The 24,130-nt window shown below is 41.2% G+C and overlaps 1 protein-coding gene across 2 annotated transcripts in view; it reads right to left on the reverse strand.

Moving 5' to 3' along the window:
• Positions 1-24,130, reverse strand: part of RAF1 (Raf-1 proto-oncogene, serine/threonine kinase) — a 63,310-nt gene that overhangs the window by 4,748 nt on the left and 34,432 nt on the right. Inside the window, exons 3-13 of one of the 2 annotated variants that reach the window (XM_069967097.1) lie at positions 18,621-18,733; positions 15,519-15,618; positions 14,720-14,877; positions 12,883-12,975; positions 12,195-12,348; positions 10,629-10,656; positions 9,888-9,994; positions 9,183-9,300; positions 2,407-2,491; positions 1,715-1,891; positions 357-403 (exon numbers count right to left, since the gene is read on the reverse strand). In XM_069967097.1, the coding sequence (XP_069823198.1) occupies positions 357-403; positions 1,715-1,891; positions 2,407-2,491; positions 9,183-9,300; positions 9,888-9,994; positions 10,629-10,656; positions 12,195-12,348; positions 12,883-12,975; positions 14,720-14,877; positions 15,519-15,618; positions 18,621-18,733 (1,180 nt within the window). The remainder of the gene's footprint in view (positions 1-356; positions 404-1,714; positions 1,892-2,406; positions 2,492-9,182; positions 9,301-9,887; positions 9,995-10,628; positions 10,657-12,194; positions 12,349-12,882; positions 12,976-14,719; positions 14,878-15,518; positions 15,619-18,620; positions 18,734-24,130) is intronic. The other variant, XM_069967099.1, reaches the window with a different exon arrangement.

Here is a 24,130-nt window from a genome sequence, read left to right on the forward strand (position 1 = left end):
AACAATGTGGGCTGATCGTTGGCTTCTATTCCAAGGGGAGATTATCGTCCGTAACGGCCGTTCCGTCGAATAGGGACTTTACTTACCCTGACAGAGCGCTCTCCTGCTGATTTTCCTAACCAATTGCAGCCAATCAATGATTGTCATCTGCAGAGAGGTTCGCGTGCATCATCAAGGGACATAAATAGGGGTGAAATAGGATGAGGATGGACCGGAGCACTGGCGCCAGACCTGACAAAGTGAGCCTTCTCTATTTTATTATATTACAGCTCTGCACCCATCTGTAGATCGATTATTCAGGGAACCTTTACCCCCCTACACAGGTAAAGAGGTTTTTTTGCTCCAGTAAAGGATACTGTTTGACTTCATGTCTCTGTGGATAATGTTCTTTGCATGTAAATAGCTGCAAAGAGAACAAAGGGCTGTTAAACATCAAAGTAAGAAAGAATACAAACAAAGGAATAACTTGGCTTGCCCTCCACAAACTGGCTAAAGGTTGTTCACGTTATTGCAGAGACTGGATTGTGCCTTTATACCTAACGCTTGATCATTGTACTGCTGGGACACAAGCTCCAACAAGTCGCCTGCCTGCTGGCACACACAGAGCAAAGCTGACATTTAGCTTATAATCAGTAAATATCCTGCTTGGCAGAACACGTGACAAGCCGCCGAGCAAGAATATCAAGAAACATGTCCACCGAGAACCTGGGATCTCTAAGCTATAAAGTGAATAGTAAACAGCGGATACTGGGAGCCACACATGAATGTTATTCTGGAACATAGAGATCCAAGGTAAATTATAGATCTGACTTCTTTCCTTTACAATGATCTACAAGAAGGACGACTTGCCGACTGCTGTGACCTCTGTGCAGCGATCAATACATGATGGTTCATCGCACTTTGATAGAGAAGCATTCATTCTATTCCATAAAGGTCCTTCTCAATCACATCTTTTCCAAGAGCTGCGGGGGGTGGTCGCTAGATCATCCGGGCAGCCCATAGCATACAGCAGCGGTCTTCTGCCGCCGCTCCTATTCCACGGAGCGATGGCAGCAGATCGTTGCTGTATCAGTTGTTTGTTTTTCAACATGCTTGAAAAAGACAAAAACGACTGCACGATCAGCCAGCATCAACTATGTCGGCTGATCGTTGGCTTTATTCCCTGGGACGATTATCGTCTGTAAAGTCCAATATCAGCTGAATACGGCCGATAATCATTCCGTGGAATAGGGCCTTTACAATGGAGTCCAAAAAGGCGATGAGAAGGGGAGTGAACTGTTCAGCTGTGTGCTTCTCCCAGCTCTATTTACCAATTAGGTGGTTTGGCATTTGGATACAGCCCTACGGAGTCTGGGAAAACATGTATACAGCCTATGGCTGCATGCTCTCATCTCTAGGGATGATCTGAACACCAAGGCCCTGACCAATCAAAACTTTTGAGGTCTCTAGGACATGATCTCTTAAAGTGACAGTGCCCAGTTAATTGACTGAATGCAGGGAAGTCAAGAATCCTAGTCTTGTACTGACGAGCCCAAGTAAAAGGGGGGTGATACTATGGTTACAAGTTAAATGCAAAGCTCTGAAATCCAGATATATTAAATCCCACCAGTAGATTCCCTTCAAAACTACAACTCCCAGACGTGGCTGTCAGGGTACCCTGAGTGTTGTAGTTTTGAAACTGCACGAGCAGGAGATTGCAATACTGAATACTTACTCCATGCCTTGTGCGGTCTGTCTGGCAATGTCTATCAGCTGAAACATCTGGAATTTGGTCTCCTGTACATGCAGATGTTTGTAGAGACTGCTGCCCTCACACCATTGTGTGACAATAGCCAAGTTTTCTTTTGTCATGTAACCCATGAAGAGCAGAATATTCACATGTCGCGTTTTCCTGTAAACATAGTAAACACTATTTTTCGATAGCGGATAAGATGCTGCGTAAAATCTAATACATCTTAGTCCCAGCACTACAGTATACAGATATTATACTGGAATATGTCAAAGAAAATCGATGTATAAATGCTGATCGCTGCTGTCATACTAATCTGATCAGCTCAGATGAGGCAGTAACCTCTACACTGGCCCAGGATGAGTCACTGGATGTCTTACTGTATCTTGCTTTTTAAGGCATCTGATACTGTGCCATATTGGTACAGAAAAGAAGAATGCTTGGGCTGGGGAACTGTGTGCAAGTGGTAAGAAACAGGCTCAGTGATAGGAAAAAGAGTGATTAACAGTCCAAACGCTGATAGGGTCATTGTTACTAGCAGATACAAAAGGGGTAATTCTCTTTACAATTGGATCAGGTAGGTTGATCCAAATATTTATTCCGAAATGTGGAGCTGGGAAGGAATTTTCCACCTTAAGTTGAGGAAACTCTGCTACTACATCATTTGCACAACTTACCTGAGAACAGCAACTTCATTTCTAAAAGCCTGCAACTGTTCTGGGGTTGGATCTGTAACTTTAAGGATTTTTACTGCCACATCACCTAAAAAACAGGAGATCAAATGATGTCAGAGCAATTCAGGGGTGAAATAGGGATCATAGTTCTGCTCTATGACACTTCTCCATTTAGTGAAATATCAACTTCTATGTTAGAACACAATGACGGCTCATTCCTCACAGTGATACAGAAGCAATAGAGGAAGCTAAAAAAGCTACCTTACTGAAAAGGTATGTGTTAGTATTAGATTATAGGAATTAACAAGGATAAAAAAAACAAAAAAAAACACAGCTACTTTCTTGTAAAAGCAGCACCACCCATCCTCAGATTGTATGTGATATTACAATTCAGTTCCATTCACTTCAATGGAACTGCGCTGCAAAACCTGCATCCAAACAGAGGACAGGAGAAGTGCAGTTTCTGGAAGAAAGCAGCCATGTTTGTCTAAGCCTAGACAACCCCTTTAAGAGAAGTGATAAACAGATCCCAAAACACAGTTCACTTAGGTTTCTTCATTGCACTCATGTTGTACAAGCTTGTAGTGCCCAGCACCATGCACTTTCTGTACTAAAGTCGGCACTCGGTCTGTACACAAGGTGCCATAACGCAGACCTTAGCAATCAGACTCCTGTATGTTTGCATTGTCTCCTGCCCAGATGCCGCTCTCCCTAGCACACAAACAGTTAAGCGATGCCCAGGCTTCTCTCCAGCCTGTTATTATCCAGCAACTGTTTACTGTCACATCTCGGTATTTTTGGCAAATTACATAGAAACCGGGCCAGGGAATCATTGCTTGCAGGTTTATATATAAAACACACAATCTCGCTGATGTCACAAGCCTCATACCCTGAACACGGCCTTTCTTATAAAGCTGCATATCTTGGCTGCGCTCTGCTAACCGCATCATGAATTAAACAATTTGCCAATCTGTTGGTCAGTTCTTTCGCCACCGTGTAGTGGAACAGAACAAGACGCGTTTTCAGAGACTCCTCTGCATCTTCGTACCGTCCCACATGCCAAGTGCAATTTTGGAATATTAATATGAAAACCTAATTAAATATAAAAATGTCCAATTGCTGTTTCCTATAGAGCGCTATTTAACCCTATAAGGTGAGAAAGAAAATGACTCAGTTGCCTATCTTTCCTGCTAATCTAGAGAATCCTGGCTTGTTTGCTTTCTTGGTCTTATTAATATAACATGTAGGTTGATATTCTTCATGGTAATGATATTCTTCCACTGACCTGACGTAAAGCGTACCTGTACTGTAAAGCCTTCAGCATGGTGAGAAGGTGACAAGCCCATGAGAACCCCCTCCGTGGTGCACAGATATTTCTAATTCTCTCTATTTCAGCAGTACTCACACCAGGACTTTCTTCCCCTTACTTGTCTGGTCAATCACAGCACAACACATACTCCTCTCTGCTATGCCATGGCATAGTTGGAGAAAGGCTGGCACTATGTTAGGAAATGGTTTACAGTACACCACTATAGATGGGCATGCAGGGGAGAAGGGGTTATAGCAATATTCTATGTGAACAGAGATGAAAACAGCAACAGCATCCCAGCTAGGCAGGGGCTACAGCATATAAGCAGCCCAGGTCTAGGCATTGTATTGCAGCTGCTGACAACAACAAGCTAAAGGGAGGAGGAAAGAGGGGATGACCGCTGCCCAAAACTAGCATGGACGCTCTGGATGATGCAAACCCACTCAGCTTGCATTCATATAGTCTAGGCGCTGTCCGGCACACAGCAGAAGTTACGCCCCATCTCCCCTAGAGTATCTGTTAATAACAATGGAATGAGCTTAACAGGAAGTGAACCCCTAATTCTGTTCTAGGGATAGAATAAAGATGATTCAGCACTTTGATTTTCCTAATCTACTATGTCTCTCTGTCTTTTGGAGGACAGGACTTTTATCTATAGTGAATTAAAACCAATATAGTATCATTGGCCAAATAAGATTTGATGGGGAAAAAAAACAAAAATATAGTTCACCATTCTCAACACTTCATCACCCACTACATCAATTTACACTTTATGTAATATGCATGGAACAGTTTAGTGTGGCTGGAGATGTAGGCATCTCCCTCTCCCCTCTCACAGCATGAATCCCAGACATGAGCAGCAGCACAAAGACCTTGCAATACACCCCCCCACACACACACACTGAACATTGTCTACTGATCACCTGAGGATTTTGGATATTCCTAAAGGGTAATGTCCAGAATCAGGGAAAAGAGGAACTAGAAGAAGCTAAAAGGGAAGATGGGTATCAATTTTTCCTCATAAGATGTGATGCAAATCTTAAGTAGCCAACCTTTAATGACCATATAAAAACTGGAAAAATCCTTCTACTAAATGAGTTACTATGTAAAGCATGAAATATTTCGATGCACAGGAATGTGGAGGCAGAGTTAATGTCTACACCGCCAGGTTCTCCATTTCCTTGTCAAGACTGAATATGTATGATGTAATTCCCACTTCAAGGACAACACCCAAAGTTACAGTCATCAGCCAAAACTTTCTACTTCTCTGTGTGCAAGTGAAGAGGCAAAACTATATATCTGTATGGGGTGCACACTAATTGTCAGAGGGAACAAGCCAAACTTTACACGGCAGCTTCCAAAAGAAGATATAAGCAAGAGCAGGAAGCAGTATATATTGGCTATACATCTGTAGTTTCCCATGCTGCAATAGAAAGATATTGAAAGGTCCCAATACCCTAATAGTGTTCCCACTCCACATTAAGACGTCCTAGCACATTCAGTCCTGTTTGTACTGCACATAATCCCACAAGTGGACAGGTCACTGCCCTCCATGAGACTCAGCCGACTCTTCTGCGGCCTCCAAGATGCTCCGGTTCTGCGCTTTATAAAAGACGGCATCTCAAATAAGGGGGCGCTCTGCTGCTTCTCAGGACCTGAACTGGTCTGAGCCTTACATACAGCTGTTACAGTGGAAGTTTTTGGCAAACTATTTACTTGTAACATCTGTTAGACGTCTGCTGGAAGGGAGCACAGTGAGGCCTATGTGTGCTTTGCGATGACGTCCATTAAAATAATGGGTTTATCTGGGATGACGAGTGTGGACATGCACCGATTCACCACCTGTAATTTAGTGCCGCACTTACAATGCACATGCTGCCACGAAAGTCAATGTCTGCTCCTATCACGCTCCGGCTAACGTACATTAAACAAATTAATCTGACTGGAAGTCGATCTTCAAAAGGAGATTCTGCCGCCTGTAACATATTTCCTCACAAGAATAGGATTTTATAAATGAATGGAATGCGATAGGCACACAAAGAATCTGGGCAAACATGAAAAGCTTTGAGCGGAGCTGTACCCGAGGAGAGTAGGTATGTGGCTCATCAGCAAAGTGCCTTAGAGTCTCTTATAAAAGCAGTTTTTAAAAGGGTTGTCGCTTGATGACAAACCCCTGACCATATACCCAATTGATGGTGTACTGCAACTAACACAAAGATCAAGATCGGTGTCAGTGCTGTGGTCAAGGCTGTAAAAACCCTATGGCAAGGTTGAAAAAAACCAAAATCAATGCAGGTTTTTCTTTCTGACAGTTCCAGTCCTAATTTTGGTTAAAGGGAACCAATGAGTACAACTGTGCTGCTAGAGCTCCCAACTGCATCCTACAGATCTAGGATAGAGCTCCACCTACAATAGGAGCCGCGTCTGCCAGGGGAAAATGTTTTATTACAGGCGGGAATAACTGACAGGCAATTAGGCCTGTCAATCATCCCCACAGAGCACACTGACAGGCAGAAAGCTGTGACTAGACACAAGCAGCTCTCCCCCAGATGACTAGTTGCACCCCCTTTTCCAGCCCCGCGCCCCACAGTAAAACACATTTTCCCCCAGTATAAAGATACCCCCAGCAGATGCGGCTCATATGGTAGGGAAGCTACATACTAAATCTGTAGGACACAGCTGGGAGCGATAGCAGCACAATTGTGCCGATTGGGTATCCTCAGTACTGTAGCATACAAAAAAGGAATCCACACAAGGGATCCAAAAGAATTTTTGCTAGACAATAAATAATATATCACATTGAATCTTTATTATTACACAGTAAAAAATTACATTAAAAACAGAAGGCAAAAGACAGTATCATACACCAAAAATTGGGGAGGGGACATATATCAGATTAACATATCTTTGTATAATAGTATATTGCACATATTCATGAGAAATATATACATAGATATATATGTATGTGTGTGTATACGTACAAGCAAATACCAGTATGTGACTAAATGAAACCAAGTGTATTATTAATGTATATAACTCAAAATCATAAAGAAATATAAAAAATGTGGATGTACTCCAAAATATATTGCAGAATGTGCTATAAATAATAAAATAACCGACCCAATAGAAAGGGTTCAACCTATGTTAAATTGGTGTGTACCGGATCCACAACAAATGAATAAATGCAAAAAAGTATATACCTATATACATAAACACACATATACCCCTGGTAACTGCATATACATATGATGTGAGTAGGTAGAGGGGACATCATATGTATATGCAGTTACCAGGGGTATATGTGTGTTTATGTATATAGGTATATACTTTTTTGTATTTATTCATTTGTTGTGGATCCGGTACACACCAATTTAACATAGGTTGAACCCTTTCTATTGGGTCGGTTATTTTATTATTTATAGCACATTCTGCAATATATTTTGGAGTACATCCACATTTTTTATATTTCTTTATGATTTTGAGTTATATACATTAATAATACACTTGGTTTCATTTAGTCACATACTGGTATTTGCTTGTACGTATACACACACATACATATATATCTATTTATATATTTCTCATGAATATGTGCAATATACTATTATACAAAGATATGTTAATCTGATATATGTCCCCTCCCCAATTTTTGGTGTATGATACTGTCTTTTGCCTTCTGTTTTTAATGTAATTTTTTACTGTGTAATAATAAAGATTCAATGTGATCTATTATTTATTGTCTAGCAAAAATTCTTTTGGATCCCTTGTGTGGATTCCTTTTTTGTATGCTAAGTTGCGTGTTTTGCGTATAGGCCAGAATATTTAGGGCATCTTGTGGTATATAATCCTCAGTACTGTGTAAAAGTATTCGCTTCCCAACTAATCCACAGTTGTCCTGCAGGTTGCCGATGCTTTTTGCAACAGAAAGCATGGCCGGCAGTCGCAATTCAAAGCTATACTTACACTATAAGTTTCTGTCTATTAATGCTTTGTACAAATGGAGGAAAACACATAGGGGACGATTTATCAAAGGGTGTAAAATTTAGACTGGTGCAAACTGCCCACAGCAGCCAATTACAGCTCAGCTTTCCTTTCAGCACTGCCTAAAGCTGAGCAGTGATTGGTTGCTGTGGGCAGTTTGCACCAGTCTAAATTTTACACCCTTTGATAAATCTCCCCCATAGACCATATGTCATGAAATGAAAATCTTTTTTCTTGGACATTATAACCCTAATCACATAGCTGACATCACAGGTGAGGGGCCATTTTCCTTAATTAGGCCAACTACACAAGCACAACTATTTTTATTTATCTAGCTCGGGTATATGGATCATCACAGAAGGCGGATGCAGATTCTTCTCTATTAGCAACTATGTACTACAAGCAGGGGTGTAACTAGGATTCGTGGGGCCCCATAGCAAAAATGCATGCACCCCTCCCCCCTCCCCCCAAAACATACTTACCTGGTCCAGCACGTCAATTGTGCATCGGGAAGCTGGGAGAACAAAGGAACACTGCATGGCCAAGGTGAGTATGTGTATGGAGGGGGCTCTTGTGGCCCGGGTTCCATAGCAGTTGCGTGGTCTGCCTTTATGGTAACAACGCCACTGCCTTGAATATGTATATAACATCCTCATATATACCACTATTATATATATTAGAGGTACACATGAGGGTATTTTATACATATTAGAGAGGGATAAGGGTATTATATACGTATTAGAAGGGTATGAGGGTATTATATAATATGTATATAATCCCTTTAAACCCCTCTACTATGTATATAATACCCTCATATTACTTGTTAGGGAGGCCTTTGAGAGCCGCCGGGTGGCCACCATGTACCATGGAGGCAGGTCACGCTCTGCCTGGAGGCCCGGGCTCCATAGCAGCTACGTGGTCTACCTCCATGGTAGCTAGACTACTGACTACAAGGCATCTGTGTAACTACCGTTTGATTCACATCAATATTTTTTCTTCTATTCTTTTTTTAATTCATACAGACAGGTCTTTAGGGCTTTGACATTCCGGCTGGTTGAACATACGAGACTGGGTGTTCTTACATATGGAAAAACACCAAAAAGAACAAGCAGTGTGAACGTTCAGTGCTTATAACGGGGTATTTACTTGTGCTGTTTTGTGGCTTTAGTCTCTCAGGATTGTTTTGCAAACAAATTGTAGAAAAAAAATAAATAAAAAAGGAAAATGCTACCTGAATATGTAGACTGCTCGGAGAAACATTAGAAATCCTGACAACAGAACCACAAATCACTGAATTAAACTGGGCCATATTGACCATTTAACCTTTGTTTCACAACAGCTCCTGACAACAAGAGCCACTTAACACCTTGTCAATCCTGTGATCAGGGCCAGAAGATGGGCCGCCTGCCAGCTCTTCCTTGTAGAACTTCCTCTATATGCATATAGCAAGTATAAGATGCAATGCTTTCCCACCCGGTTCAGTACTTACCGTGCCATTTGCCTTTGTATACTGTCCCAAAAGATCCTGATCCTATTCTGGAGGACAGCATGACCTCGCTTGCCTCTATTTCCCAGTAGTAACTGGAATCTCTCTGTCCACGGGAGCGCTGTAAAAACAAACATGTTAGATCTATTGTTTCTACATCTGATCACTTCCCAAACTGGTAGATTCATCCTCCACCATCTGACTACCTGCAGTACAGCAGACCCCAATACACACGCTACCATTGTCCCCATCCAGTCCTTACTAGCTTTCTGTCTGGACATAACTGGCAACCCGAGGGCTTTACTGGCAGTTCAGGGCTTTTCCCATAATGACAACTTATTTCATATTAACTGGACCGGTGATAAGTGACTTCTGGAACCCCCAAAAAACTGGGGTTCTGTATTCCCATGTTCGAATGGAGTGGAGGTCAAGTCTCCTCTGAGGCTCTATGGGACTTCAAGAAATAACCAAATGTTATACTATGTGCAACAGTCCCATTCAATATGAATGGAGTGGTAGTGCACATTCTTGACACTTGAGCCCCTTGTACTAGTGATCGGAGGGGCGTCTCAGTAGTCAGACCTCTAATGATCACATATCACTGCAGAGAAGTAAAAGTTTCCATTATGGGAAAGCTCCCTTTCATCTACTCGGCAACACAAACTGTTCCAAAGTTTCCCAAAATACAGAACAGAGCGTTGCACTCACTATTTTATTTTTCTCCTGGCTGCTGGACACTGCTGATTTCTCTCTGTGCGTTGGAGCTGGGGTTTTGGACTGAGACCATCCTGTAGGACTCAAGTTATTTGGACTCCCTGACAAGGAAATAAAAAAAAAAAAAAAAAGGTGAAGATTGAAACAGGATACAAATAAATATAAATATAAGAAAATATAACTAAAATACATCTAATGAAAACAAATCTAGAAACACAAACCATTAAATATTACTAAAATAAATACAAAATAAGGCCGGGTTTACACACTGTTAAACACAGAAGGGTCGTTGTCAGTGAAGATCATGTCGGCCAGTACTGCAGTACTGGCTGGATGAACTTCATTTATGTTGAATTAGGATGCGGGCACATCCGTGTGTGCCCACATCATAATTCACCATACCAGACAATGTAAAGTGTGGCTGGAGCCATTGTGTGAACTGACAGTTCTGTGTGGCTGCTAAAGAATAGCAGCCACACAAAACTGCCATGTCAGTTATCCGTGCGGCTGCTTGCAATCCCAGCCGAAGCGTATACTGTGTGTATACACTCCGGACAGGATTTCATTCAATTTTCAATGCGAAGTATGTTTTTAAATAATCACGGCCGTTGTTGCAGTTGTTGCAAATTGCAACAACGGCCATGATTAATTAAAAAAGTATGTTGTGTGAACATAGCCAAAGAATGAGACTAGTCTATAGAGATTATAAATAGATAGATACACAGATTCACTTACCTGATTCACTATGTGTTCTTACAGCATCCTGCAACACAAAACACAGGGTTTCATTAACCAGAGACAGAACTCCACAAGAACAAAAGAATAATGCCAATGGGGGAGGTCACACAGGTCGGAAAAAGGAACATCATGCAACATTACCAGGAACTTTTATAGAGACAGTACTAAATGATCTTTTAGCTATTTATTTCCTGTCTGCAATATAAAGCAAGCACAGCAAGTGGGCTTCTATTTTTCTAATTCTTGCACTGTGCACAGTGTACAGAAGTAAATCTTTAAAACACGCATCACCCCAATGCTTTGGCGACATTCCTTTCCCTTCAATGGTGACACGATGTCCCGCCATGAGATTAGTAATAAGCTTTACAATAGCAATCATCCAACAATATAAAATCTGGTAATTTACTGATGGCTGACACGTTGTTACACCTCCCTACTCCGGTATGTTAAATGCAGCACACAGGCACACTTTGCATGCTGTAGTATGTCTGAACCTCCTCATATTATCCCCATATTATCAAGAGACTTAAACCAGTTTACCATGCAAAATAATAGAGCGCTGACAGGTGCAGAACGGGAGTCGACACCTGGATGGACAGGAGTCACAGTAAGCCAACCGCATTTCACATTGTCACATCTCCTACTCAGCACGAGTATATGGTATCTCCAGTGTCAAGAAATCTTCATGCTGCAAAACTAAGTTAATCCACTAAACAAAAGGTAGAAGGACCCCCCATAAGTAGAAGAGACACGACCCACGATATAAAGCAAGCCTTCAATTGTCAGCAATAAGATCCTGAACATCACTAGAACCAAAGCCGCAAATACCTACTCTGCCCCACAGACAAAAACGTCTGCTCCTGGACCGCGGAGAAGTACTGAGCCAGTTATTCTAGTCAGAGGAAACGAAAGATAAAAGAGATGAAGAAAAAATGGAGAGAAGAAAGTCTAACTTACTATGTTATAAGTGGATAGACTTTAGTAGTGTGTGATTTATAGCACTGAAATGAGCACCAAAAAAGGACCAAAATACTACGTGTGACCGCTACCTTAAAGGGGTAGTGCAAAGTTTAAATTTTATTCACTAAATTACACACATTACAAAGTTATACAACTTTGTAATGTGTGTTATCAATGGGGAAGGGGGCCATTCACTTAAATAACACACATTACAAAGTTGTACAACTTTGTTATGTGTGTTATTTAGTGAATAAAAGTTAAACGCCGCACTACCCCTTTAATAAAGTGTCACTGTTTAATTTTTTTTGTAGTAATCAATAGTACAGGCGATTTTAAGAAACTTTGTAATTGGGTTTATTAGCCGAAAAATCCATTTCTATCATGAAAAAGCAGTTTGAAGCTGGGAAAAGTCTTTTTGAATGCAGATAATGGCATATTTGCCTAATGAACCCAATAACAAAGTTTCTTAAAATCGCCTGGACTATTAATTTCTGTAAAAAAAATAAAAATAATAATAATTATATTATATATAATTAAAAAAAAATACAACAGTGACACTTCAAAAGTGAACCTGTTAGTAAGAATCAGAGGAAAGGGTATTACCTCTATCATTCTGCTATCCACAGGCATTGTTGTGCTGACCATGTGGACATTGGGCGTAGATGTGGACCTCTGTCTTTGAGAAAGGGAACACTCTGAAGACGGATTTGGAGTTGTGAAGGTGAAGGCATGAGGTGTAGAATATCTGTGCTGAGAACTGGAAGAAAAAAAGATAAAAAAAACATTTAAACACAATACATGAGGAGAACTTTAAGAACCAAACATAAGGCAATATCCAATCTACTGTCTGCGCTGGTCAGCTGTAAAACATCTAATATAGTGTACGTCTCCCCTACGACACCAAGACAGCTTGGAGGCAGCAGGGGATGGGCTTTTGAAAGTCCCCAATGGGCTCAGACCAGATGGGCTAGCCTTTACTGCTCACAGAAACCATTGCACCTTGGTTGCCCATGACCCCATCACCAATTTATCCCTCATTCTTCCTTTGACCAGTTTTGCGAGGCATTAAACCGCTGTATACTAGGATTACCCCCGCAACAAACAGATGAGTACACAGCACAAAGACAAAAAGGAGTCAGGTTTTAGCCAGACGTCTGTGTTCAGAAAGACAATAATATACTTTATAGAGGAAAGCTACACAAAATACTATTACTTTACACTGATGGAATGTATTAGCTTATCTATAGAATTATAACCTCTCTGCAATAGAACAGAATTGGAATGAATTTACCTTGCTGGGCCACGGACTGATTCCCGCATCCGTCGCATTGATGGTAATGAAGGTGTGCTGCCGTCTACATTATTTGTGTTTGGAAACAATCTGCTAAGAGAACATTGCATAGGTAAGAATAGAATCCCTAAGTTTGAGCACGACACTGGAAAATAGAAAATATATAAAAAAAAAAAACTAAAACACTACAGGTAAGTAATAAATAACGTCGAGAACATCAGTCTCTAGATTTATTTTAGTAGGTCACAGCTCTGTAATGTTGATTTTTATATATATATATATATATATATATATATATATATATATATATATATATATATATATATAATTTATTTATTTTTTTGGTGTGTTGAGCGAACTTGCAGAAAATTCCAGTTTGGCGACATTTGACTGAAACCTAAGCATTTGATTCCCGGTATCTGAAGAAAGTGGAAGCAGCCCTAGGGAGTCCTGGAAAACATGGATACAACCATAGGCTCTATTCCATGTTTTTCTGGCAGCCTTAGGGCTGCTTCCAACTTCTCTGGCTACCGCTAATCAAATTACACGCTTTTGGCAAGTTTGCTCAACATTACTCTTTTTCTTTTAAACCTTTAAAGGGGTAGTTCAGCAAAATAAATTATTATTATTATTATTATTAATAATATTTTAAAAATCTTTCAAATTGGTACCAAAAAATGTCCAGAGATTTGTAATTTACTTGTATAAAAAAATCTCAGGTCTTGAAGTACTTATCAGCTGCTGTATGTCCTGCAGGAAGTGGTGTATTCTTTCCAGTCTGGAGAGCAGGAGAGGTTTTCTATGGGGATTTACTACTGCTCTGGAAAGTTCCTGACATGGACAGAGGTGGCAGCAGAGAGCACTGTTTCAGGCTAGAGAGAATACATAACTTCCAGTACTTATCAGCTGCTGTACGTCCTGCAGGAAGTGGTGTCCTGTTTCCAGTCTGACACAGTGCTTCCTGCAGGACATAGAGCAGCTGATAAGTACTGGAAGATTGGAGATATTTTTAATAGAAGTAAATGACAGATCTCTGGCACCAGTTGATTTGAAAGATTTTATTTTATATTTTGCTAAACTACTCCTTAAATACAAGTCTTGGAAACACTATTTTAATAGCCCTATAATATACTAACACATTGTACATAACATAGCCAGGGACATATTAATATGAAAGTACATACCAACTTTCTACCCCACCCCAATCCTATTGTTACATGGTTATCTCCCCCTATTTCCAGGTGTCATAGAAAATCTTGGTTGGACTCTATAGGAAAAACTGCCCTGGTGCCAGAACTACAGTGAAGACTGACATGCTGGCAGGGCATGCAAAGAGACAGTATATATGTTTTTAATGCTTTTAAGTTGACGGGTGATGTATACCAAAGTTTGGGTGGTCTGTATTGAGCGGATAGGGTTAAATATAAAGATAAACAGTGACTGATGACAGAACGGCTGAATCCCTTTTAGACAGATGGAGCGATGAACATGTGATAGACATTAATGAGATTATTATTTACATTCAGGATACAGGCGGCGCTGGCGCGGTTACACTCCCTTTGCGGACTTTCTATTCCAGCTTGATGAAAGCCTCTGGTGAGGAGCTGGATGAGCGCCGTGTTTATGCCCTTTGCTCATCCCACTGTCATCTCATTTACAATAATAACTTTGTTTAAAAATAGAATAAACTGGTTCATCCAGATGTTTCTCAAGTACCGGAATTTCTACTCATCCTATTAGGGCAGACATTGTCCAGGCTGCTCTATTTCCACAGTGACATAAGTGAAGCAGCATTTCACACACTAAGATACTCGGGGAGCACGTCCCGCTCACTCACAGTAATTGTCGGATATTGCTCCAGTCCACACACATGGTCGGGACCTTGGTGCTGCAGTGCTCGTGAAACTTGTACCCGCACGTCTGACACCGGAAACCATTCAGGAGAAACTTCTGACAGATGTCACAGAAGGCCAACTTCAAGAAAGTCTTTCGTACCTGGGAATTTAACAGAGTATATAAACATCACCTACACTTAGGACCCCATATAAGAGCTAGAACTGTGTGTGGTTGTCACTCTGGTAGATCCATTTAGTATATGATGTATGTTAAAAGTCAATTATAGTACTAGTAATGGAAAAAATGTAATGGGTACTGTCTCTTGAAAAAAATAATAACTTTTTAAAAGTTGGCAGAGACAAAACTTTTGATCAGTCGGGATCTGGCTGTTAAGACCACCAATGCTCACTAAAACATGCTGGAAGAAGTGCCCAACATGTGCAATTTCCTTGCAGCCCTGTGCCACATGATGAGTGAGAGAGCAGGGAGAGAAGCGCTCAGCCACACACTTCTCTCCCCATTTTTGTAGCGAAGAATTGGCCCCCTAGCTGATTTAAATTAACGTCTCTCAAAAAAAAAAAAAAAAAACTTTAATGTTGTAAAGTGCACAATGGTTCTCAAGCGGCAACTATTGTCGAATCATCACTCAATGGCGTGCATAAAGTTTGACCACATTTTCATTGGAAGTTCTGTATAGGAAACATAATTTACAGGATATACAACAAAACATTGGCTGATGTAAAAAAAAAAAATTACAGATAAGGGAGAGCACAATGCAAAAAAATGACAATGAAACTTACAAAATTATGGGTTGTGAGTGGGACATGATCCAAGAAATCCACTTGAAGCTCTGCCCCTATTAAGGACATCGCGTCGGTGCTCCAGTCCAGCCGCTGTTTTCTGATGGAACATACAATATATGAAAAACAGGACACGCAGCACATAAAAGAAAATGAGAGACATGAGAGAACAATGGAAAAGCAAAATGAACCAGTGAGATTTTCATGGGGCAAACATGGCAGGAAAAGCTGCTCGGGATTTCTTTAACAGCATGCTATGGTATTAGAGGTTGCGAAATCACTTCATCTTTTTACAGAGGAACAGAAATAGCTTCAACCTCCAGGAGAAGCGCTTCATGGAAAAGTAACTCTGTTCTCTATGCATCCAGGACTTGGTTATTTACGTGAGAGGGTCGACCACTCTCCTAAAAGCCAGGCTGCTTTTACTGAGGGCACAGCTACTTGTCTCTGATCTCTCTCCTAAGGGCTGCCTTCTCATCACCCAGCTCCTCCAAGGGTTACCATTTATCCCCAAATTTTATCACCCAACTCTAATATAACATAAGGCCAGGCCACTTGGCCCCTAGTTCTCCCGAAGGGATGACCACTTATCCCCCAACTCCTTAGGTGATCAGACCTCTTGTCCTTTAACTTCTTTACAGGCCAGACCCTTAGTCCCCCAACTTTCCCAAGGGCTGACAACTCAACCCCCAACTCTCCTAAAAAGAAAAGGTCATTAGTCCCAAAACTTCAACTCTCCTGAAGGACAGGTCATTAGCCCCCCACCTCAACTCTCCTGAAGGACAGGTCATTAGTCTCGAAACCTCAACTCTCCTGAAAAACATTGCTTGACTTCCCACGGCTCACCACTTAACCCAAATTCTCACGAAGGGCAGGACGTCTAACTATTCAACTCCTAGCTCTTCAGTGGGTAAGACCACTTGACCCCTAGCTGTACATAGGCCACAGCCAATTGTTCCCTCTTTCTCCAGAGAGCTGCGCCAGAAAGCCATACAGAGGGCACACCACTCTTCTATCCAAGATATAATTTGTTGCCTATCCAGAAGATCAGCCTCCTTCCACAGTTTACTACAGCTTGTCACCATTGTTACTTATATTAGTACAAAAAAAAAAAAAAAGTGTGCGCTATATTGATGCTGTAGTGTGAATCTATTTATGGCATCAAAGTGCAGCCTGAGGCAATGTGCTAGACATAGCCGGTCGACACACACACACCAGATTATGTCCTGGCCCGGGTACACACCTCAACTTCTCTTTGCAAATTTCAATGGAATATTTGAAAAGGCAAAAGTTAAAAAAAAAAAAAAAAAAAAGTCATTGTATCTGTTGGCTGACAAACACAGCAGTCTCACAGATCCCACAGGAATAAGTTTCGTGACTTGTCCCCACCTACAGAAACTTAGTATCTGATTACCTCAACCATAACAAAACGCACTGGGAAACATCCCAGCAGTTGCAGCAAGGCCCTGGCCAAGCATATGGTAGAGGGGGGGGGGGGGTGCAACATCAAGCTGATACTCCTTTCTACTCAGAAACATTTCACATGGTTGAACAACTTACAGTAAGACTCGTGACACATCAGGTCTAATAGGTAAACTACAGGAAAACTGAATATATTTCTACAACTATATTAAGAAACATTTATCATATCCAAGGAGGTGATACTAAAACATTGCACAGTGTTGGGCCTCAAAACTTATAGTGTATTAGTGAACAATCAATCCCCATTACAAACTGAATTTATAAAAAGAAAAAAAAAAAAAAAAAAAATCAAAAAAAAAAATCTTAAAAGGAAAATAAACAACAATAAACAAAATGCAGCAGACAAATCTGACCAAATGCCAAGAAAAACATCTGGCTGCACCTTGTGTTCCCTTCTCCATGCTTGATGAGTGGGGTGGTAGGATCTGTTTGCCCATCGGACGTCTACTGCCCTGCTGAACCCTTCTGTAAAGCACTAAGAACCAGAGTGTTAAGGTGGTCATACACCTTCAATAACTGACGGCCAAACGATAACCCGGCCATCTCCCATCCTATCCCTGCCCAGATACAGGAACTTTCGGCATGAGCAGAGCAATCCTGTTTGCTCTATGGGGAGGGTAGACAGCTCTGGCTGCAGATTATCTCTCTGACAACAAAGGGGTCGGCAGTGATTTTCCATCACACCTAAAACTTCCACCATCATCATCATCATCTGTTGCTGGAAGGTCGGGAGAGCCCCATAAACCCCATACTGATGGCTAAAAGTATAAGTTATATGGGGAGCTTTAGCAAGAGAAACTGCAGCAGCATCCCCCTCCTCCCCCTCTTTTACTATTTTACACTTAGCAGATCTTTGGTGGGAGGTTGCTATACATTTACCACAGTTAGGAAAAGGGAATTGCTGCTAGCCAGGGGTTAAAAACACACAGCCACATGCTTTTCCCACCTATATCAGTGGAGGTCTTCACACAAACACTGACTGATCAAAACTTTTTAACATATCTGTGGGACCTTTCAAAACTGTTTTTTTTTTCTTAAGTGACAGTAATTCTTTAATAAGTGTTCGCTCTTATTACTTTCTGACATCAATCTCATATTAAAATCAGTCTCTCTGGTTGTGAAGAAAATAATGACCTAGTTTCGTAATCAAATGGTAGTCCTAGAATTGTTATGGATGGAAGCCATGACGCTAGTATGAACACAGCCACTTGTCCGGGGAGATTATCCTGGGAATTATTGTTATAGCGTTCGAATTTAAAACGATAATCGACCAATGAGAAGCTGTTGATCGTTTGTATGGCAGTGACAAAATAATCATTGTTAATCGTTCTCTGTAATTCTGCATTCGTTCACTCATTGTTCGCTGCAATTGCACATTGTTCCTTCATTTGCTGGGATCAGCTGGAGTAAACGATCGTAGTAACGACCGTAACTAACGACTATTGTTTTGTGTCATATGGTGAACTATTTCAGGTTAACAATAAACAATCTTGTTTGCGATAGTTTGTCGTTAATCATTAAAAATCGATTCGTCTAATAGGACCCTAATTGTTAATACAATGTCCAGAGGACAAACACAGACTAAACACTGCACAGAGCTCAAAAGCCTCAGCCTCTTACCCTTTGGTATCCTGCAGAAGACGGAAAACAGCGCAACATTCTGGCTGGAGGCCTCGCACCTTCAAAGCTTTCATAAGACAGTCGTGTAAACTCATTCCGCTCCGTACATTAACCTGCGAGAATTAAGCGCAAAAGTGTTACCGTAATCTGTGCACCGGGCATTCATCTATTTTTCTACAAACAGCAATTTAAAAGATGAAAGCCACACTAGCAGGTAAAAATACATTTTACTTTAAAAAAAACTTACAATTTATAAAAATACACAATTTCTTTTTTTTTTTTTTTATAAAAATACTGGCACCAACTACAATATCGGAATTCTAGACTAAAACACTTCAGAATGCAGAGAACCCACTTGGGACCACCGATGAATTATACGGACAGTAATTTATATAAATAATGGTCACAACGCTGGAAGCAACCTTTTCTGTACCTTTAAGCTTGTTAAGCTTTTTTGGAAAAAATATTTTCCCAAATATTTCAATTTTACTATTATAATTAAGCAATTTTAATAATCCTAAATTGTGCAGCTATTATTCTGGCCACTAAGCCTAATAAGAGGCTGACACTGTAAAGAAAACTTTTCAGCTGACTACAAATTCCCATAACAGACAGAATTCCAATGAAGGGTGATGCCAGTATGTAGATCAGACTGGATAAAGCTGCTAAGGTCATGCTTAGCACAATGACCACAAGGCATGTCTAAAAAAACTTTCCTATAGTAGTCAAGGAGTCAAATAAAGACTGTTTTGTAGCCGCTTTAAAGCCAATGTACTATCACAGGTATTGAAAAAAAAATGTTTGTACCTATTAGGCACAGATATGCTATCCTTTTTCCAAAACGCCACCGGATTCTTGCACTCTTCGCTGTTTTCAGCTTGAGCACTGACCCAGCCCAGTGCCCCCTGGTGTGACTATAACCATAACATTTTCATTACCTGTGATGGTAAATTTGCTTTAAAGCATCTCTCCCACTACTGTTAATGGAGCAAAGCTGACACTCATAGGGCTGCCTCCGTAATAATTTACAATAAATTAAAAGAAAACGAACCTATTACCAAGTCTTCGCATGTATGGCCATTTAAAATAAAACAAAAAAATAAAAACAGAAAAAAAAAGTTAAAAAAAAAAAACTACCTAAGGCTTGTCTAAATAAGATAAAAAAAAAAAAATCAGTTTGAAAAATAATTCTTTAAAATCAGTTTGAAAAATAATTCTTTAAAATAAAGAAAATTCTATTACATTTAATCACTGACAGCATTTCATGAACCAATGAACAGTTGACAGTAAAAGTGGCTGAATGAAGCCTTTCACTTTCCACCCTGAATGAGACAATAAATAATACTTCAATTTTATGTGGAGTTTGTCCTGGAATAAAAAAAAAACCTTCCATACATTATTGCGGTAGGCATGTTCCTATAGAAGATCACTCAGATGTTTGTTATTCTTAATGCCGTTAGATGTGAGCTATGTAGACGTGGATTTTTCTTATTTGGATCCAAGTTATGCTTTCACTAATATTTATCTTGGACGACATATCTGGAAAGTCAGCGAGCGGCTTGCATGGAGCACACTGCGAGCCATTGACAGCAATTCCTCCATCTCGCTGTCATCGCTGATTTTTGGGAAGGATCCAGCAAGGATTGGTGGGAGGACTGCATAACACACATACATACATACCTCAGATGATAAAGATTACATATAATGCACAGACAGCTAGAAGGGAATGTGCCGGGTCTATGGGGAATGTACAAACCAACAAACTTAAAAATAAAATAAAATGATGGATGATTGCACCGGAAAAATCTGAGCTGTTCAGAGTATGGCCCCACGTAGCGGTGGGATACATGCAAATGTAACCCCCAACCACATGTAGTGGGCATGGTTTTCCCTCAGATTTGTTTAACCCAAGGCCTCCATACATGTTACAAAATTCAGCCAAACGCGTTAATTTCGTTGGGACTTGTCAACCCTCTGTTGTGTATGGGGACCTCCCAACTGTCCCAAATGTTGTAAAGCAGGGGTGTCAACCTCAAATAGACAGTGGGACGAAATTAAAAACTTGGACAAACTCGCGGGCCAACCTTAATATTCATTGAAACGCACAAGCAGCATATGTGTAACTTTCAGAGTGGCCTGCAGCGTTCCTGGCACTGTCAGAGTGCATCACCAAGTACTTTGCACTATGATAAATGATATGACAAATCCCCACAATGGTGCCCCATTTAGAACTCAGCCCCCCCAAATGTTCTATTTATATATATATATATATATATATATATATATATATATATATATATATATAGTGTCTCACAAAGTAATAGTGTCCCGTATAGTAGTCATTCCCCCACAATACTGCCCCATAAAGTAGCCATCACCCCACAACAGTGCCCAATATAGTAGCCAGCCCCCACAATATTGCCCGATATAGAAGCCAGCCCTTCCAATATTGACCCATATAGTAGCCAGCCCCCCACAATAGTGCCCAATATAGTAGCCAACCCCCACAATAGTGCCCAATATAGTAGCCAGCCCCCACAATAGTGTCTCATAGTATCCAGCCTCCCACAATAGTGCCCCATAAAGTTATCCAGCCCCCACAATAGTGCCCCATAAAGTGAGCCAGCCCCCAGAATAATGCCCCATGAAGTAGCCAGCCCCCACAATAGTTCCCCGTGTAGTAGCCAGCCCTAACCCAATAGTCCCCATGTTATAGCCAGCCTGTGCCCTGAATGCAGCTGATACCACTAGGGACAGGGGCACTGTTGGTCCTCTTGCTGCCATGTCTCCGGTGCCCGGTGTAGCTGCTCGCACTTTATCTCCTGCACGGAGCTTTGGCTCACGTGCCAGGAGGAGGAGAAGCTGGATCTGCCTGCAGCCTGAACCTGTCACCCCTGGACGGCTCCCGAACTCGCACTACCCCTGGATCCGTCCCATATACTTACGCCATCCTGCCGGTCCCGCTTCTGATACCGATCCTGCAAAGGAGATACGACCACCCGCTCATCTGCACGGACGGCAGTTTCTCCACGGCCGGATGGACATCAGGAGTGGGACCGGCAGGATGGTGTAAGTATAGGGGCCGGATCCAGGGGTAGCACGAGTTTGAGAGCTGTCCAGGGGTTACAGGTTTCCGGCGCACATCGCATCAGATTACAGTATGGGCGGTCCAGAAGACCGCCCATATTATAATCTGTTGCGGTGTCCTATCGGCAGGCCAGCTCTAGGGAATCAACTGATTTCTTAGGCGGCCAAAAATAATTGCGCACACACACAAACAGATAAAAACGGATCTGTTTTTTTTTTTTTTTCGATCTTTTTCAATTCGTTTCGATCCTTTTTTTTTTTTTGCATAATGGAAGTAAATGGAAAAACTGTTTAAAACTGATGCACACAAATGCATGTTTTTTTCATCCTTTTTTGCAAAAACCGGATGGAAAATCGGATTGCAGAAAAACAGTGTGAACCCAGCCATGGGCTAACCATGCATATTTAATCCAAAGCTGCTGCTAGACACCTCGGACATCTTTCACAAAACCACTAGAATTGTGCAGTGAAACCCAACATGCCTGGATCCTCCTTTCTCTTCATCATCTGCCACTGGCCCCAATACACAACAGACCCCTCAGCAGGTTAGTCCCGCTTTCTGATGTGTAAGTCACAGGGCCGCTTTAATCCTGAATTATTCAGATGACAGAACACATACTGCATATCATTACTAATTCTGCCTCATATAAAAAATGCTCTCGGCATAAAACAACTTATTACCAGGGCCGGCGTTAGGGCGGGGCAAACAGGGCACTTACCTAGGGCCCCCATCCCCCGGGGGCCCCCTACGGCAATTACATAATGTGTCTGGGGCAGGAGCACACTGGGAGCGTCCTGCAGCGTCTGTGAATGATCCCTGGCTACATCAGGGGTCACACAGAGGCTACAGGACGCTCTGCTCCAGTGTGCTGCTTCCCTCTCCCCCTTCCTCCAGCTTCACTACACCATGTGACCTCCCCTTTGTCACATGGTGTAATATTACAGCAGTCGGGACATGGAGGAGAGGGCTGCAGGCTGTAGTGTGAGGATCCCAGCCTGCTGCTGCTGCTGCATGGACATGTGTGGATGCACCACTATTCCCAGCATGCTGCTAGAGGTAGTAAGTATACTGTGTATGTAGTGTGTAATGTGTATGGATGTAGGTGTATGAGGGATGAATGCAGTGTGCGTTACAGGTCCTGTGTATAGTGTATGGGCTGGATGGGTTGGATCTGTATAATGTGTTTTCATGGATGTGTGTGAGATGGTGTGCGTGTGTGTGTGTGTGATGGTGTGTGGTGTGTGATGGTGTGTGTGTGTGTGTGTATATATATATATATATATATATATATATATATATATATATATATATATAAATAATGTGTGTGTATGTATGTATCAGCACTGCTGACTGCACTGTCCAGCAGAAGTGTAGCAGTAAATGTACTGTATATAGGAGCTGCAGCCATTCTCCGGCCTCATCAGTCCTATGTAATTGCTGCAGGTGACCACTGAGGCCGCTGATTGACTGCAGCTCCTATGTATAGTGTATGATGATGTCACTAAGGTAATACTGTGTATTTTACTAAGAAAAAAATAAGGTGGTATTCAGTCCTTAGGTGGTGGTCACTGTATGGGGGTAATATTAGTCTGTATATAGTGTCATTAATGCCATAAAGTTACCACCACATAATACTATATACACTATACAGACCAATATTACTGTCATAGACTGACCACCACATAATATTGGTCAGTATATAGTACATATATAGAGTTATTATGTGGTGGTCACTCTATGGCGGTAATATTGGTCTGTATAGTGTGTATATAGAGTCATTATGTGGTGGTCACTCTATAGCAGTAATATTGGTCTGTATATAGTGTATATAGAGTCATTATGTGGCGGTCAATCTATGGCAGTAATATTGGTCTGTATATAGAGTGTATAGTGCCATTATGTGGCGGTTAGGTGTGGTGCTATTATTGGTCTGTATATAGTTCATTATGCGGTGGTCACTCTGTGGTGCTAATATTGGTCTGTATATAGTGTGTATATAGTCATTATGTGGCGGTCACTGTATGGGGGTAATATTAGTCTGTATATAGAGTCATTATGTGGCGGTCACTGTATGGGGGTATTATTAGTCTGTATATAGAGTCATTAATGCCATAGAGTGACCACCACATAATGACTCTATATACAGACTGATATTACTGCCATAGAGTGACCACCACATAATGACTCTATATACAGACTGATATTACTGCCATAGAGTGACCACCACATAATGACTCTATATACACTATATACAGACCAATATTACTGCCATAGACTGACCACCACATAATGACTCTATATACAGACCAATATTACTGCCATAGACTGACCACCACATAATGACTCTATATACAGACTAATATTACTGCCATAGAGTGACCACCACATAATGACTCTATATACACTATATACAGACCAATAT

This window comes from Dendropsophus ebraccatus, chromosome 4, assembly GCF_027789765.1.
Source record: "Dendropsophus ebraccatus isolate aDenEbr1 chromosome 4, aDenEbr1.pat, whole genome shotgun sequence".
NCBI lineage: Eukaryota > Metazoa > Chordata > Amphibia > Anura > Hylidae > Dendropsophus > Dendropsophus ebraccatus.